The sequence below is a fragment of the Podarcis muralis genome, chromosome 5 (genome assembly GCF_964188315.1).
Source record: "Podarcis muralis chromosome 5, rPodMur119.hap1.1, whole genome shotgun sequence".
Classification (NCBI taxonomy): domain Eukaryota; kingdom Metazoa; phylum Chordata; class Lepidosauria; order Squamata; family Lacertidae; genus Podarcis; species Podarcis muralis.
Window position 1 is genome coordinate 46,397,749 of NC_135659.1, and position 16,792 is coordinate 46,414,540.

Consider the following 16,792-nt stretch of genomic DNA (forward strand, 5'->3'; position numbering starts at 1 on the left):
AGTATACCTTCACCCGCATCACTCAGCCTGGACACTGAGATCTTCCTCTGAGGGTCTTCTGCTGGTTCCCTCACTGTGAGAAGTGAAGTTACAGGGAACCAGGCAGAGGGCCTTCTCAGTACTGGCGAACAACCTCCCTTCAGATGTCAAGGAGATCGAGAACTATACAACTTTTAGAATACATCTGAAGGCAACCCTGTATCGGGAAGTTTTTAATGTTTGATGCTTTATTATGTTTTATATATTCTGTAAGCCATCCAGAGTGGCTAGGGAAACCCAGCCAGATCGGCAGGGATTTAATAAAAATAAAAATAAAATATTATTAATATATTTTAATAATATATTATTATTATTATTACTATTGCTATCAATCCAAGCTGGTTCTAGAAAGTTTCTTCCACAATATTCCCTTTCACTTGTGTCAAAATTGCAAAAGCAACATATTGGACTTTTTTTGTTAGATTTACATGTTGTAAGATAATGTGAGTATCAAATTGTTGAATAACCTGAGATAAAGTTTCCTTATTAAAAAAAACCTGGGTATGCACAAAGATGAGAAATTGAGTGCTGAAATTGAGAGCCAATTTCTCTTTCTGTGTGTGAGAGAGAGCATAAAATTGCTGCTTTCAGAAGATCTTTTTAATATTAATTAATACTGGATGATTAGATGTTGGTCAGTTTCTAAGAAGCCTTAGAATCCTTTCCTTCGACCACATGTCACCTTTGTGGGTTGGTAATTAGAGCTCACAGCAGTTTTTAATTATCTTATTTCTTCTGGCACATACTATGTCCTCTGGCACATAGTAGGGAATTATCATTGTACACAGTGAACATAACGCTTTTCAACATAGAAATTTTGGGAATTATTAGTCCACATTTTGGCTGGTATTGCAAGGTATTCACACCATCATATTTTCCTTAAACAATATGTACATACTGTAATGTAAGCTAAGTCATCTTAGCTCACTGCTGAAATCATTCTTCATTAATACAGATTCAGGCACTCTGACTTTATTTTACGCAGCAGGAATTTACGATAAATCTGAATGACAGTTGCTTGTCATTTCCAAGTAAGGACAACTGAAATAATTCTTCTTTCCACTAGAATGATTCCTCTAGCCCTTTATTATCTGGGGGAGCGCCAGCTGATATCCCATGGGCTGTTAAGGTAAGGGAAGTGAACTGGAACCTTAGCTGAAGTGAATGCTTTTTTCAGTGTATCTCAGCTTCTGCCTATTAAGCTTCTATTTGGAGTTGATGCTCCAACTTTCCTTGCTATGCCCCTTCTTTGAAAACAAAACCTGTTACCCAACTCAACAAATACTTCCTTGCAATGTAGCACTTCCTCTCTTTGTAGTAGCTTGGCTCGGTTTCATGACTGTTGGTTGGTGTAAAAGCACATCCACATCTCTTGTCTTGGATATTTGGCCAAGCTCCTGAAGGGTGTGTGTGTCTTTCTCACTTGATCAACTATTGGAATTATCTATGGAGTGGTAGATGCATCCGTGTGTGCATGTTATTTTTGTTGGCTTCTTCCAAATGTGGTTAAAATCATGCGCAAGAGGTCTAAACCATAGCTGGCACAAGCTGCTGCTTAACATAGTCATTAGAAATGGGCCTTCTCTCCAAAAACTCTTGTTCATATGCTTGAGTCATCTCCTACTTTGACTACTTCAGCCTCTTCTTGCTTCTCTAGTCATCTCTTATTACACTTGGCTCCTTCACCCTTTTACCAGAAAGCTCTGTCACCAGAATCAGTCACTTCTTCGTCACTCTGGTCATATGATATCCCTACAGTAGCTCCCTGCCTGTTTCCAGATCCAGCACAGATTTCTTTAGCCTTGCTGCCGAGAGTCCCATCATAGCTGTGTCAACTTATCTGCCTGCTCTTATATCCCAATATATACCTGTGACCTTTGTTCCTCCAGACATATTGACTTTAGCAAACATGAATCCTTGAGGTTGGCACAGCAGGGGAAAGGAAAATGAGAAAGAATTTTTAAAAGACCAATTTTCCACCTTGCATCTCTGAATGGTGCTACAAAGCTGCTGCTGATTTTAGGGACTAGGGCTGCACTGCAAAATTTTCTTGTCCACCTGGAACTGTATAAATAAAAATCTGTGATGTATTGCAAGGCTTTCCAGGAGGCAAAGTCCTTGCTAGAGAGATCACCAACACCTTCTGGTTGACTTGCAGCTAAATGGAGCAACAGAAGGAATGCCTCTATTTTTCAGACCCATTGAGATTCTGGTAGAAAAATTGTTTTAAAGGGTGCTTCCTGGAATGGTTTCTACAAACATCTTAAGGAGCAGTATATGTGGATTTTAAAAACAAAGAAGTAGAATGGAGCTAAAAATACTATTTTCCTTCTGATTTGATGCTCACTTATTTACTTTATATTCAGATATTCATACTGAAGTCATCTCATAAGAGGCCCACTGTCTGGCTTCTCCCACTGTCCAGTATTCTTTTTTGTGTGTGCTTCTTTCTGTGTGCACTCTTTTCATACTGTCTAGTTAATTTTTGGTTGGGTCAATATTCCTGTGAAATTAAGTGTGGGCTCTTTTAATATTATTTCTAAAACCAGGTAGAAGACAAGGCCAAATATGATGCTATCTTTGACAGTCTGAACCCAGTAAATGGATTGTTGTCAGGTGATAAAGTGAAACCTGTTCTGCTGAACTCCAAACTGCCAGTTGACATCTTGGGGAGGGTAAGAATGACAAGCTTTTTAGCAAGGCAAAATATCTGTTTACCCTGTGGAATCCCATAGGATGATGATTCGTAATTTTTGGAGCATCCCATAGGGTCTCTATCTCATGCATGGTTTTCACACATAGATTAAAAGAATGAGATCTCTACAAGGGGCAGCTCTTTATAAGCAAACCCCTTCTGTTTGGTTGTTGATCTGCCTTAGTGGCAGGGGACCTGTGGGCCAGATTAGGCCTTGCAGGAATCCATGCCCACCTGCCCCAAACCCCGGGGCAGGCGTACATGATGGGTGCGGAGCAGGTAAAGATATGGATGCAGATGAATAACGGGGAGCCTTACAGTGTACTCTGACTGTGCCTTAGCAAGTAGGACTTCCTGCCAGTGCTGATCAGTTGATTCCATTGGCCATATTCTGTTCACCGCCCTGTTCTGAAAGAGTTCCCCCTCAAGTTGCTTTTGAATAAGAAAATGACCTGCTTGTAGCTTCAGTTAGGAACAGAGGAAATGATGCTTTAGCTATTTATCTTCTGCCGTTTTCCCTCTTGAAACCCTCTGTAGCGAGAAAAGAACATTGATGAGGGTGTTTTTGGAAGGGAAAGACTGCTGCCATCCATCTGCACTTGATTGCAGCTTCAAGTAGCTGCTTTTCATGTATAAAAAGAAGCATCTGAGGGAGTGGTTTCAAGGAACTCCATGTAATTAGCAGTTTGGCCCTGAGATGAGTAGCACATGCATAATAATATGGTTCGTAGGGTTGCTGTATTGCAGTTTGAACTGCCAATAGATGTCATTATGGGCCGGATGCAGTAATAGTGAAAAGGTGTTCAGGCTATTCTAAAATTTTAGATTTTCCTAAAAGTTAGTTAATAATCTGGTGTTGAGAATTAGTCATGGTCCAGAAGTGGCAGGTTTGGGTTTTGTTTTGCTCAGAGGAAAAACAGATTTCCAATGTCTAGTGCTGTTGGTATTTAACAATACAATGAAAGAAACATTAGGAATATGATGAAATAAGGGTAGAATATTCCATTGAGTCCTGAATGTAGGCATGTGCATTTTTTGTTTAGGTTTGGGAGCTCAGTGACATTGACCATGATGGAATGTTGGATCGGGATGAATTTGCAGTTGTAAGTATAATGGTCCTCGTGAGATTCTAAACACACTTTTTAAAGTTTCCGGAGGTTGAATAGAGTATAGTCTACACTTTAAGTCATACTGTACTTTCTTAGAGGCACGTGAATCCAAAGGTCAGTCTGGTTCTTGGAATAGAGCAGAAACTAAATTTACCACCACCTACTTAATTGCTAGATGGAAGGATACCCCCCTCACTGTTCTGGGGTTCTCCCTAACCTCCAGACCCAATTTTGGGGACAGATGGGGAAGAAGCCCCATTGTGCAAGTGAAGATCCTTGTGCAGGGCTTCCACTGACTGGGTTGGTTAGGTTAATCTCACCCATAGGGTTGTATCTTAATGCTGTCTATATGTAAGCAAAACAGATTTCCACTCATGGAACATTGAATCATGCCCTAAGCTTCAAAAACTGAAAATACTTTTAAGTTGCAGTATTTGATGAATTGCCCAGACTCTTGGCATTGTAATGCCTCTAAATGTAACTTTGAACAGATCAAATTCGCAATGGGAGGAGTACATGAATGTTAGATAGGTTTTAAAGGTTTTGTTCTTCCAGGTTGCTGCGTTGATTATATAAGCGTTGAAATGGCTTAATAATAAGCTAATGCTGTGCCCATCTTTTGTACTTCTTCAAAACTATTTTTCAGGCCATGTTCTTGGTGTACTGTGCTCTTGAGAAGGAACCTGTGCCAATGTCTTTGCCTCCAGCATTGGTGCCACCTTCTAAAAGAAAAGGTGTCAGTATTGCAGGTGGAGTGCATTTGTTGCCACCTTCAGCATCCAGTAAAGAGTCCCATCAGTCCATGCCACCTGTAAGCCTCAAAGCACCATCACCACAGGCAAGCTCACCAATGATCAGCATTTTGTTCTATATTATTAGATGCGTAATGGAAAAATGACCTCTTTTTTTCTCCTCAGTGGGTTGTATCACCTGCAGATAAGATAAAATACCATGACATTTTTTTGAAAACTGACAAAGACATGGATGGCTTCGTCTCTGGTGTGGAGGCTAGAGAATTATTCTTAAAGACCGGCCTGCCTTCTGCCTTACTTGCACACATCTGGTAAGATATTTTTTAATGGCGCAATCATAATTTCCATTTTTAAAGTGTTGATGTAGGGTAACTGTAGTTATCTGTAGAGAATTAAGTTTTTAGGGAAGAATTACTATTGCATGTGCACGCACAGGACTTGTCTAACTGAATTGGCTACATGTTTTAACAGGAGAATTCGGGGATTTGTGTCTACCTTTGATGCCTGTGTCCTTTCCTCCAGGAGAAGGTTCCACAAACCGATGGAGGCCTTGTGTTTGTAGAAGGGCACGTTGGGACTAAACCCAGATAGATTTCTTAATTTGAGATGGGAGGCTGCCAGCTTCTGATGGGGTTACACACCCTCTGAAGGAGCAGGTACACAGCTTGTGTGCGCTTCTGCTTTAAAATGTTTTAGAAGAAACACAAGTTTACATATCTGCTTACAGTAAGGAAGATGCTACACACTCTTCCTTGTAAGAGTAGCCATGCTGGGTCGAAGTGCATCTAGGTGATGGGCAACCGCAATTCTTTGTCCCAGCTGCACCTACTGCTGTTTGCAGTACTGAGAAGACTGTTGTGTATCTGCTGAAATACTCAAAAGTTTCAATACCAGCATCAAAGTTGCATAATTCTTCTAATGAATACATAATTTTTAAGCGGGAGGACAAATGTTGAATCTTTCTCCCTTTGGCTTCTACAGGGCTCTATGCGATACAAGGGATTGTGGGAAGCTTTCCCAGGAACAGTTTGCCTTGGCCTTCCATTTCATCAATCTGAAGTTGACAAAGGGCATTGATCCTCCTCAGGTGCTAACTGCAGATATGATCCCTCCGTCAGAGAGAACTGCTCAACAAAAGGTGACATTTTTGCATATTTTATGATATTTTGGACATACTGTAAGATACCCCCTTATTTTTGGTGTAGCAGGCCCTTGGGTTAGTGTGCCTAATGATGTGTAAACAATTCTGCTGAACAGAGAGTTGAGTTCACTACCTTATATCTATTTTGTTGGTTTTCCCTTCCCTCTCACATAGACAAAGAAAGCAGACACATGATTTTTTTTAAAAATGAAAGGAAGAGATGATTGAATTTGGAGCAGGGGGAAGGGATTGGGACCTGTTTATGAGTATTGTCAGCAGAAAGAGGCTCTGCTTAATCTAGTGCTGTCAAAAGCTCATAGAGGTTCTCATCGGCTCTTAGGGTTAGGCTTCAGTACAAAGTTATACAGGATGAGATTTGGTAAAAATATTGGGGGCAGTTCAATGCACGCAACAGAGGCATACATATGGAAGTGTCTATGGTCTTGCACTGAAGGGGAGGGGTGGAGCTGCTGCACGTTCAAGGAACTCCTGGCTAGGAAGTACTGGCACTGTTGATACATAAATTCTGTTGCCCACCTTTGTAACATTAAAAATGTGCATTTCATGTTAAGGACTTGCATGATTCCTAACCTCCTTGTTTTAACGATGACCTACCATAATAACAAATTTAAATAGGGTTAAGTCTCACATCATTTTTTGTGGTTTATTTTTAATCAGTATATGCCAGGTAAAAACAAAAGTTTGGTGAAATCAGATTTTGTTGATAGCGTTCTTTGCTCATTTGGCCCTAGAAAATTTCTTTTTGGTTGTGCTAAACCAAAACGAATCAAACTTCCAGCCCAGAAATGACTCTCAAGAAGTTCTGCATTTTCTTTGAATTCAATAATATCAGGTTTATTTTTGCATTATTTTGAAAATCTGCTTTTATTTCTTGCTTTACTAATCTTTTTTGTATGTTTGCTTTCCTTCTATGTCTTTCCTAGTTTGGACTATATTTTCCATTCTGCACCATTCTGCTTTACATCTTTATTATACTGTCAGTTTCTTAAATCTGCCATCTCAAGGTTAGAGATTCTTCACTTTTCCAATATTGACTGTTTAATAATGAGCATCTTTCTCATGTCACATTTTATTTGAAACAGCAGAATGCTGCTTAATTCTCAGAAGTAGTGCTATTATCAAATAGCTTTTGTCATCCCAAGGTCTTTGCTGTACTTGAACATTTATAGAATAATATATTGCCGCGTACTTTATTTTGACACCTGTATGAAGGAAATAGTGTTAGGTGAAAAAGTATTTAAATACAGATTATACTATCAGTTTCTTGGGGTTAGATATGCCCAGGTGTAAGATGCAATTACTCATCAAAATTGCACATTTGCTTCAATTATCATAAATAAGTGAGACTGTAGAGTAATTAGCTTATAGGTAGGCACATTCAGTCTTAACCAACTGACAATCTAAGTTAGCAGTGTAGACAGCAATTGCATTTTTGGCTGTTAAGGGAAGAAATGTTATCAACTTTACTGCGACTATTGAATATAACATAAGGAATTCAGCAATAGCATATCTTTTTAGCAGCGCAGCACTGTACTTCTAAAACTTGGATTACCTTTTAAGCTTGTGTCTTTCCCTGGTTAAAATTGTACTCATATCGGAAGGTGAATAGCATATATCTGTTGCATAATGTCTTCTTTTTACAAATACAGCTATGGTGTCACTATTGCAAGAAAAGCAATAGGAGACTTTTTGCAAAATTCTGACTAACATGAATGAGGCAACAATTATCAAGAGAACCTCATTACTTCCTAATGAGTTAATATGCAAATTATACTATACTATTTATTGGCAGTAGCCTTTGTGCTGGTCAGGGCCGTCTTTAGCATATGCACCACCGGGGTGCAAGGATCTGCCCAGCGTTCCTTTGTGGGGGGCGAACTCAAAGTTGAAGTTGTTGAGCTTTTTTTTGGGAGGGGGGAATTGCTCACCTATAACAACACAGCAGAAAAAACTGCTTTTGTTTCCTGACACATCAGGAGTATTTGACGGAGGAGTGGGGCGGCCGCCGATCGAGAGGGAGCAGTTTGCAGTGGCTAAACATTTGGAGCCCCCCAGAATTCTCACCGCACCCCTTGCACCCCCGGGTAAAGACGGCCCTGGTGCTGGTGCTTATCCCCCTATAACAGCCCTGTATAGAATGGATTGGGCAAGCCCCTTTATAGCTCCACTGTATCCAGTCCCAACATCTGAAAACCTGATAGGATTAAAGGAAACCCAGTGTAACTGTTGTACCTCGACTTGTAGTTAGAGCGCAGGTGTGTATGGGCAGTGTGCTGTAGACGTTCCTTGCCTCCTTGCCATGGATTGGATGCTACTTCAGCTACTTGCACCACTACAAATTGGGCTGCTTGTTTTGATCCATGGCAAACCATATTTTCTCCTTTGTCTTGCAGAACATGCTAGGACCAAGTCCTGTTGCAGACTTTTCAGCAATCAAAGAGCTGGATACTTTAAGCAATGAAATAGTTGAACTACAGAGGTAAGTAAATAGAATTATGCATTTTGCTTGCACTGCTTTCATTTAATTGCCCATAACTTCATTTACACTACATAGCAGGAAGGTACAATTACTTTAAACAAAGTGCACCCCCTAGAACCCCACCATGACATGTAGCTTGTCATGTTTACATGAATGAAACGCTTAATGGGTACCTCATATGCCTTCAGGTTTGAGGGCATTTCTCCCATGGGCTCACCAAAATCATGAACCTGGTCTTTATGATTATAGACCCAAGAGATTGAAGATGGATAGAAAGGGAGAAGTACAAAATGATTTATGAAGTGATGAAAGTCAAAGTAGCATGTTTAGGTTAGAGAAGGGAGAAATAATTTTATTTTATTTTTTATTAAATTTGCCATCCCATCTGATGTCAGGAAGCCACTCAAAGTGCCCCAGTCTGTTCTGGATTGAGCTTCAGTATGTAGGCTCTCCATTACGTCAATAATAGGGACAAGGCAACGGTCTATCACATCCACTGCTGTACCTACACTTTACAGAAATGAGACAGTTTACAGCTGCTGGAAAAGAGAAGAGGGTAGAAGACGTGGATAGAGAAGTGAGAGAGAGAGCTGGTGCGGGGGTAGATGGAAATGCAAAATAAGACTTGTGAAACTTTGACTGAAATGTGGAGTCAATCAGCTGGAAAAATGAACGGGGGGAAAGGTTAGAGAATGAACTTGTAGTCTGTCAGTATTGCCTTTATCAACATCCAGTTGCAGAGGAATATGTAAGGTGCCTTCTACCTTATCTTGCCTTTAATATTGCATCTGTCTACTAATGTAAGATTTATTTGAGGTTACTTGAATTTTTAGCATTTAAAAGCCTACCATGTTTATGTGCATTATTCAGATAACTGCTTTCTGTATTTTTATGTTCAGTGCTAAGAAATTATTGGCTGCAACCGTGCCTATCTGTCCTAGATAAAACAGCATGCTCTAGATAAATTCTTCTAAGTGGATTTACATTTGTTTCTTAAACAAATGGAAAAAGTCCTTACCTTAGGAAACTGAATATCTATGTTCTTGATTAGGGGAATTAAAAAAAACCCTGTACAGTACAGTTCACTGTATCAGTGTTTACACAGTGGTTAAGAGAAGGCTGGTATGTGTTTATATACTTGTTTTGAAATAATTTAAGTGGGTAGTGTTTTGATAAATCACATTTCCTTTTCTAATTTCAATCTTCGCCTTCAGGATTTCAAAGCAGGTGGACATAATAGTCAGGCACAGTATTTGTATGGCAGTGACTTCTGGTATTCTCTGACAGAGATAGGACCAGTAGCCTTGACAATACTGAAATAATGAAATTAGTTATGTTGAATGAAAAGCAAAGCATATGTGATGCCTTGCAAAAGGAACCTGCGTCAACGTCAATGCAGAATTGTGTGAATTTTTTCCCTTTGGCTAGCGTGCTCCTTCAGTTGACCTCTGCTGTTCTGTTTATTTTAGTTTCTTCTCTGTTGGCTGATTATAAGCACATTCATCTCTGGTGCTATTTATGGATGTTGTCTGTTGTGGAAGATCTCAATAGTTGTAATACAGGAAAGAGCTATAGGAACAGATGCAAATCTGCATATGAGATTTTACTTTGCCTTGAATATCACAGCAAGGGAAACTTGTCAATCATTGATCAAGTGGCAGGCCATGTTACCTGTTGAAAATAATGAAATGCATGAATAATTACCAAGCTTGAGAGTATCTCTAAGGATTTGGAAACTTTTTCAATCTTTCGTTAATCCCCTAAAATATCTTCGGAAGACTATGAAGTGTTGGTCGCTGCAAAATTAAAGAACAAAGAGGAAACCTGAAATGCTAGCATACTGGGCACCCTCATACTTGCTGGTTCTCCCTTTCCCCCTCCCCCATCACAATATTAATCTCCTGAAATAGTTGCATAAAATTGTTGTTATTATACAGGCAGCGACCATTTTGCACAGAGTTCCATTCCTGGCCCCCACACATAAGTGCCCCCGTTCCACCCTGACCCTGTTCCGCCCTCTTCCAGGTCCAAAAGGACCTGCGCCTCAGCGATCATTCTTCAATTGGACTCACCTAAAATGGTCGCTGCCTGAAATTATTATTACCCACAATTCACCACCAGGTCCCAGGGAGGGGCACAACATTGTAAATAACAACATTAAAGGCAGTTTACAACCAATTACAATCACTGCTGGAGAGGGTCCTAAAAAGAACTATCTCAGTATATTATCTAATGATCCACTGAGCTATTGAGTCAATATAACTCTCTCCTGCAAAGTATAACAAAAAGCTAGCAGGGGAAGAGTGGAGGACAGTTCCCTCAGTGAGAGTGTGTGAACACAGGATAAAAAGATCTTTAAGGTTACATTAGCACAACCTACCCAAGTATTTGGTCATATATTGGGGAAACTGCACCTTGTAATGGTTTATTGGACACAAGTGTTTCCATGTGGCTTCATGCAGTCAGATCCAAAAGTCCCATTCTATGCACAGGATGTCTCTTCCTCACGGATAAGCTATTAAAACCTTGTTCTAGAACATCCTATGAGGGAAATAATACCAGATCCCAAGATGCTTTTTTCACTTGCGCAAGAGCTTGTGAAAATATGAAAATTATAGAACCTGTGTATCATTTCACTGCATGAAATCTGATCACACTTGCATGTATGTGTGTGCAAAATTATGCTAGCAGCAATTTTCCTCCCATTTATGGCCCTGGATCTAACCCATGATTGGGAATCTGCTGTTTAGCTGCTTCCAGATTTATGTTTCAAAAAGAGGAGAAAAATGCTCACTCCACTGTTCGTTTTTATCCATATTGCAAAGATCAGATTAGTATTTTCCTAGGAAAAAATAATCTGGTTGCTCAAGTCTATTAAATTATAGTTCTAGTTCTAAAAGGGTTAAAGAGATGGAAGCTGATGCAATCCCTCCCCCTTTTCACCAGACAATTGCTCCATAGCAACAGTGAGATCACTGAAGACAGTATTTCATTGATTCTCCCCCCCTCTCCCTCCCTTTCATCTCTTCTTTCTCTTTAAGCTGTTATTTCCACCTACCCATGTCTGGGAGAGTGAAAATTGTATATGTAGAATATTTCCTTTTTGTTCTTTGTAAATAACGGAACAGAAACGCATTCCTATAAATTTAATGTTCCACTATGTATTTAAAAAGAGAGACTGGCTTAGGGGGTTGGATAACTGTACCTGGTGTAGCTGATGTGCTTAAATATTCCTGCATTGTTTGCTGGTCTTCTAGGGAAAAGAATAATGTGGAACAAGATCTAAAGGAAAAAGAAGACGCAATCAAACAGAGGACAAATGAGGTCCAGGTAATTACAGTGTAAATTTGTGTGGTTTTCTTGTGCTTTGAACAATGTATTGGATGAACTGACTTAGAGCTTGTTGAAAAATATATTGAAGTAACTGTCCTTAGCAAATGCACTGCAAATAAGGGTTCTGCACATGCTGATGTAAGAATTTTATTGCCTTAGAAATTTTGAATGGGAATGTCACGTTAAATGCCTGCAGGATATGGTGCTTGAGGAGAGATGAGGAAAATGTGGCATGTTTGCAGAGGGAAGATACTGTTCTGGTCCACAGTATTAGAATTTTAAGCACTGTATACCATAACACATTTAGGATTTTGTTTCCTGCAGATAAAGGATTGCACCTAGGCACACATCTGTCAAGCTTCTCGTTTCTTACCCATAAATGCCATTGAGTTCATCAAAATTACCCAGGCATAAGTGATACTAAGATTGCATCCTAACCTATGCTGTAGCTAGAAGGGTGGGACTCCAGAGCATCTAAATGTTGAGCAAAAACTGCTTTTGCTTAAATTTAAAAATCGGTCCAATTTGGCTATCGTCATTCAGTGGCAACCTCTTATTTGTTGAGCATTACAGTCTTTTCTGGTGAAACACAATCAGGCGGTGTCTTACACAGAGCAGTTTATTTGTGAGCAGTTTTTCTCGCTAGATGATGGTGAAATCTGTTTTCATAAGGTGATGAGAAGTGCACTTCTTTTTAATGATAGCAAAAAGTGAAGCCTGAAATGGGCCATTTATTATAAAGTAAAATCATATTTCTCTAAACATTTTTAATGGTTATTGATTTTCCTTTTCCTTTAGTAGCTCCTTGTTATAGAAGCCATAAAGTACTGAAATTTGATTAATAGAAAATGAATTAAAGGATTTGAAAGGGATGGTCTGACTGGAGATCTTCATGTCTTCATGAGCTAAGGCAGAATTTTCAACTGGGAATTGGAAGTGGCATTTTAAAAAAATGGATTATGGACTGCTGAAATGCTTATTCCTCTAAATTTACCTATTCAGTTATGTTAGTAAGAAAACTAAAACTACAGTTTCCCCCAATAAACTTGTTGAAATTCAATATTAGGAGGCCTTACCGTAGGATTGTTTGCTTTTCTCCTAATGAGGCAAGCTTTGGTAGGAAAGCAGATATTTTTAATGCGTGTGTGAGAGTAAGGCTTCCTTTTATTTATTCCAATAATAAGAATGCTTTACATATTTGAGTAACAAGTTAAGAACTTTCAGTTATGTTTTATGTTTAGAGGCACAAACAGACTTCCTGCCTTAGTATGCATTGAAACTTTTGAAGATGAGCCTTGATCAGAAATGCAATAGTTTCCATGGTTTGATTCCATACCAAGAAATCAACATTGAAATTAATTGACATAAGAAATGTCTCTGAAGAGTCATATGTAGCTTTAGAAAGGGTGAAACTGGACATTAAGAGAATGGCATTTCAGACACTCAAAATGAGTTGTGCAAATCAATGCAGTATCTACTGAAGTGGAGTAAATTGAAATGGCATGATATGTGCTATAATAAAAGAAATATATGGTCTTAAACGTGAAAGCATTCAATACTTCGTTTAATTCATCATATAGAAAAGGCATTGAACAGATTGAAAGGTGTCTGTTCTTCTATAGATCTGTTTGCACATCTATGAACCTAATTTCCTTTTCGTAATTAGGTTTCTAAAGTTAATTATCCTTGCTTGTTTTTATTTTGGAAAGGTTGTTTTGATCATCTCAAAATGCTATGCTTTATAAACTTCAAAAAGTGTAGTGGCTTTATTTAACCTTGCTTGTGTGCATTACTGTAGCAATATATTGTCTTGTGGGCATACAGAGCAAGTGTGTGGAATATTCTCCTTAATTCAAGTGTCTTGTGCAGGGATAGGCAACCTAAGGCCCGAGGGCCGAATGCGGCCCAATCGTCTTCTAAATCCGGTCCACAGACAGTCCGAGAATCAGAATGTTTTTACATGAGTAGAATGTGTCCTTTTGTTTAAAATGCATCTCTGGGATATCGGCTAACAATTTTTCTGAACATGTTACAGTACTTACTTTGTTCCTTTTCATGTTGTTATTTTTAATTCTGTGTCAAAATAGACAATTCTTCTTTCTGAAAATGTGTGATATAAACATCATCTGCTTCATTTTTGTCGTAGAAAACAATTTATATGCTTTCTGTCTTGTTTTCTTGGATTTTTCCATTGCCTCTTGCCACCCCTTCCATTTTTCTGCATATATCATATGGTCTAAATCTTCAAACTGTCATACTTTTTATGGACATGAATACATTAAATGTTTTTTTTAAAAAACTTGCTTGCAAAATTCCAGGATCTTCAGGAAGAAGTAAAAAGGGAGAGCAATAATTTGCAGGCGCTGTTGGCTCAGAAGCAGGAAGCAGAGGAAATCCTTAATAATCTTGATGACGAGAAAGCCAAGCTGGAACAGCAACTTAATGTAATCCGGCAGAAATGTGCTGAAGAAGCTGATTTGGTAGGCAGTGGTAGCTCACTTGTGAAAACTCCCCTAGGTTTTTTGCAACTCTTCACTGGAGCAATAGTAATATATATATGTGTGATGTGAAAAAGAAAATAGCTGGAATGGGAAAATGTTGCTGTTCTCACATTATAAAGAACAATTGACTGAAGATTACTAAATTTGTTTCAAATTTAAGCCTTAAAGTGAGGGGAAGGGATATTGCCTTGATTGCAATGTAACTCTTATTGGTATGCTTCAATGGGTGCTATATCCTTCTAAGAATCCATATTGTTGCCTTGTTTGGTACATGCACTGTAGGCTCCTCCTCGAAGCCATGTTAGACATTTTGGATATGGTTATGGTGCTGTTTTAAGGTCAGTTGCTATTAATGCTGGCCTAAGTTTGGATGGGTGCAGTCTTAAGAGTCTCATGCCCAAAGCAATTCATTTCTAAAACATAACAGCATATGCCTACAAAAGAAAAAGAAGAAATAAATATAAAGTTGTGGTTTGGCTAACCCTGTCATAGCAATGTAGTGCTCTCCAGATGTTATTCAGACTGCTAAGCCCAAGCATGCAGTCAGTGGGTCAGAGCTGATGGAGGTTCTGCTCTCCAGGTACTGTCAGATCACCAAATTAGCTACTTTTCAATTGTAGTGTGCTCAGGTGTGGTAAAATCTAATAATGAGTAAACTTGAAAAGTCACTGGCTCAGTTCAGAATCATGCGCCAAATCCTCAGAATCATGGTGTGGAAGATCAGGAATGTGCTACTTGCACTTGTACTCTTTTCTGTTCCTTTTCTTTCTTGAGCAAGCAATGATTCTCCATTGCATCTGAAGAGGACTATGATTTCTTTAAACAACAATAAATGGGAATAAATTTCAGTCTGCGAAAGATGAAGGAGGCAGACAGCAACACATTCCTGATCCTCTGCAAACTGGTTTTGCAGATCAGGAACATTGCATTTTAACCGACCAATTCAGGTGCCATAGTGGGAATAGTGTTTATGCAGTCCAGCTTTCTTTTATTTATGCAGTCAAAACCGTGCTTCCGCAAGTACTTCTTCCATAGTAAATAGCCATACTGCTGTAATATGGAATTTTTTGAAACCGGAAACTACTAGAACTAGCATCATCTGTTCCTAAAGGCAGATCTTATGAAGTCTATATTCACCAATTCAAATTAATCTGTACCTGTAATTAGACACACTACTTAAAAAAATGTTCTGGGGCAAAGTTGTGTAGTTTCTAACTTATTTTGCTTTCCGCTCTACAGATCTCATCACTAAAGGCAGAAATAACTGATCAGGAGTGCAAAATCTCCACATATAAAGATGACTTGAATAAAGCTCAAAAAGAGCTTGGCAGGCTGCAGCAGGAAACAGCAGAGCTAGAGAAGTGTGTTGAGACGGGGAAATTGCAGCTGGGGCCTCTTCAGGAGGGTCTTCAGGAGTCACAACAAGAAATCACTTCAGTAAGAAAATAAGAGAACCAATTTTCCCATGTTGCCTTTTCTACCCATCCCCAAATTTTGCCTTTTGAACCAGCCCCCCCATTTCATTGATATCTAGCAAGGATTATCACAACTAACTCTGCTATTTAAAACTGAAAGAGCAGTGTGTAAGGTAGAGGTTCACAAGCACGTGGCAGGCAGCCTCCCTCTTTTGCCACAGAACAATCAGGAGTGCTCCTTAAGGCTTAAAATTGTTCCTTTGCAGCCTCAACTGTGCCCATGGCAGTCCATTACTTAGGACATTCTAGCTAGCTCTTTTATTTGCCTTTGAAAAGCTTAAATTCATAGGTGTCATATGCATTAGTTGGACCAGGAAGATATGAGTTCAAATACTAGCTTGGCCACAAAGCTTATTGAATGGTTTTGGGCCTGTCACTGTTCCTTAGAAAGACATACCTGTCTGTGTGGTTGTGGGGACAAATGAAGGAAGTTCTTTGGTGACAGGGCTGAGTAGAAATAAAATTATATTGTGTAGCTATTCACCACTAAAGAGAGGATTTGGTGAGATAGTAAGAGTGACATTCTGTATTCCCCAATTCACTGGATACACTCCTGTTTCATGGTACTTTCTCTACTACCATGGTCAGTCACTTGTTGTAGTTTGGCTTCTTTGAATAAACCAGGAGTAGGGACCTGTGGTCTTCCTGATGTCATTGGACAACAACTCCCATCATCTCTAGCCAATGATCATGTTGGCTGGAGTTAAAAGGAGTTGATGTCTTAACAGCATCTGGGAGGCCAAAGGTTCCTCATCCCTGAAACAATCTTTTTAAACTCAACACAGTCTGGCCTGATTCAGACCTAATGACAAACTGCAGGATGCTTCCAATCTCTTCCTTGCAGCCACACTGGATAAGGGTGGGGAGCACTTGCCCCTGAAGCTCAAGCTGTTTAATTCCTGTAGTTCTGGGTTCTGTCTAACCTGGAGCAAAATATACTTTTCTTGGATCACCTGGTAGTATGTTAGGATGCTGCAACATTAATCTTCCCTTTTTACTGGAGCCTTTTTTTTGCACTGAAGAACTTAATACTGAGAAATGTGCAAAAGAGTACTATAGTCATTGCAGAAATTGTGCTTGGTCAAAACAGGCGTTGCAAAGCAAATTGCCCAAGTGATCAGAGTTTCTATTGAGCATTGTGTATAAGTGGCATATTTACAGATTAAGGACCATCCTAATTTTTGCTCATTTTTGAGAGGTTGAAGTACTTGAGTTCCTACTCAAGTAGGAGGGGGGGGAGGATAGAG

At 39.3% G+C, this 16,792-nt stretch overlaps 1 protein-coding gene across 6 annotated transcripts in view; it reads left to right on the plus strand.

Moving 5' to 3' along the window:
- EPS15 (epidermal growth factor receptor pathway substrate 15) overlaps positions 1-16,792 on the plus strand; it is a 55,379-nt gene that overhangs the window by 22,267 nt on the left and 16,320 nt on the right. For 4 of the 6 annotated variants that reach the window (XM_028733511.2, XM_077928744.1, XM_077928746.1 and 1 more), the window contains exons 6-15: positions 1,106-1,168; positions 2,589-2,714; positions 3,778-3,837; positions 4,490-4,681; positions 4,761-4,906; positions 5,577-5,733; positions 8,151-8,236; positions 11,494-11,566; positions 13,888-14,049; positions 15,310-15,507. In XM_028733511.2, the coding sequence (XP_028589344.2) occupies positions 1,106-1,168; positions 2,589-2,714; positions 3,778-3,837; positions 4,490-4,681; positions 4,761-4,906; positions 5,577-5,733; positions 8,151-8,236; positions 11,494-11,566; positions 13,888-14,049; positions 15,310-15,507 (1,263 nt within the window). The remainder of the gene's footprint in view (positions 1-1,105; positions 1,169-2,588; positions 2,715-3,777; positions 3,838-4,489; positions 4,682-4,760; positions 4,907-5,576; positions 5,734-8,150; positions 8,237-11,493; positions 11,567-13,887; positions 14,050-15,309; positions 15,508-16,792) is intronic. The other 2 variants (XM_077928745.1, XM_077928747.1) reach the window with 2 other exon arrangements.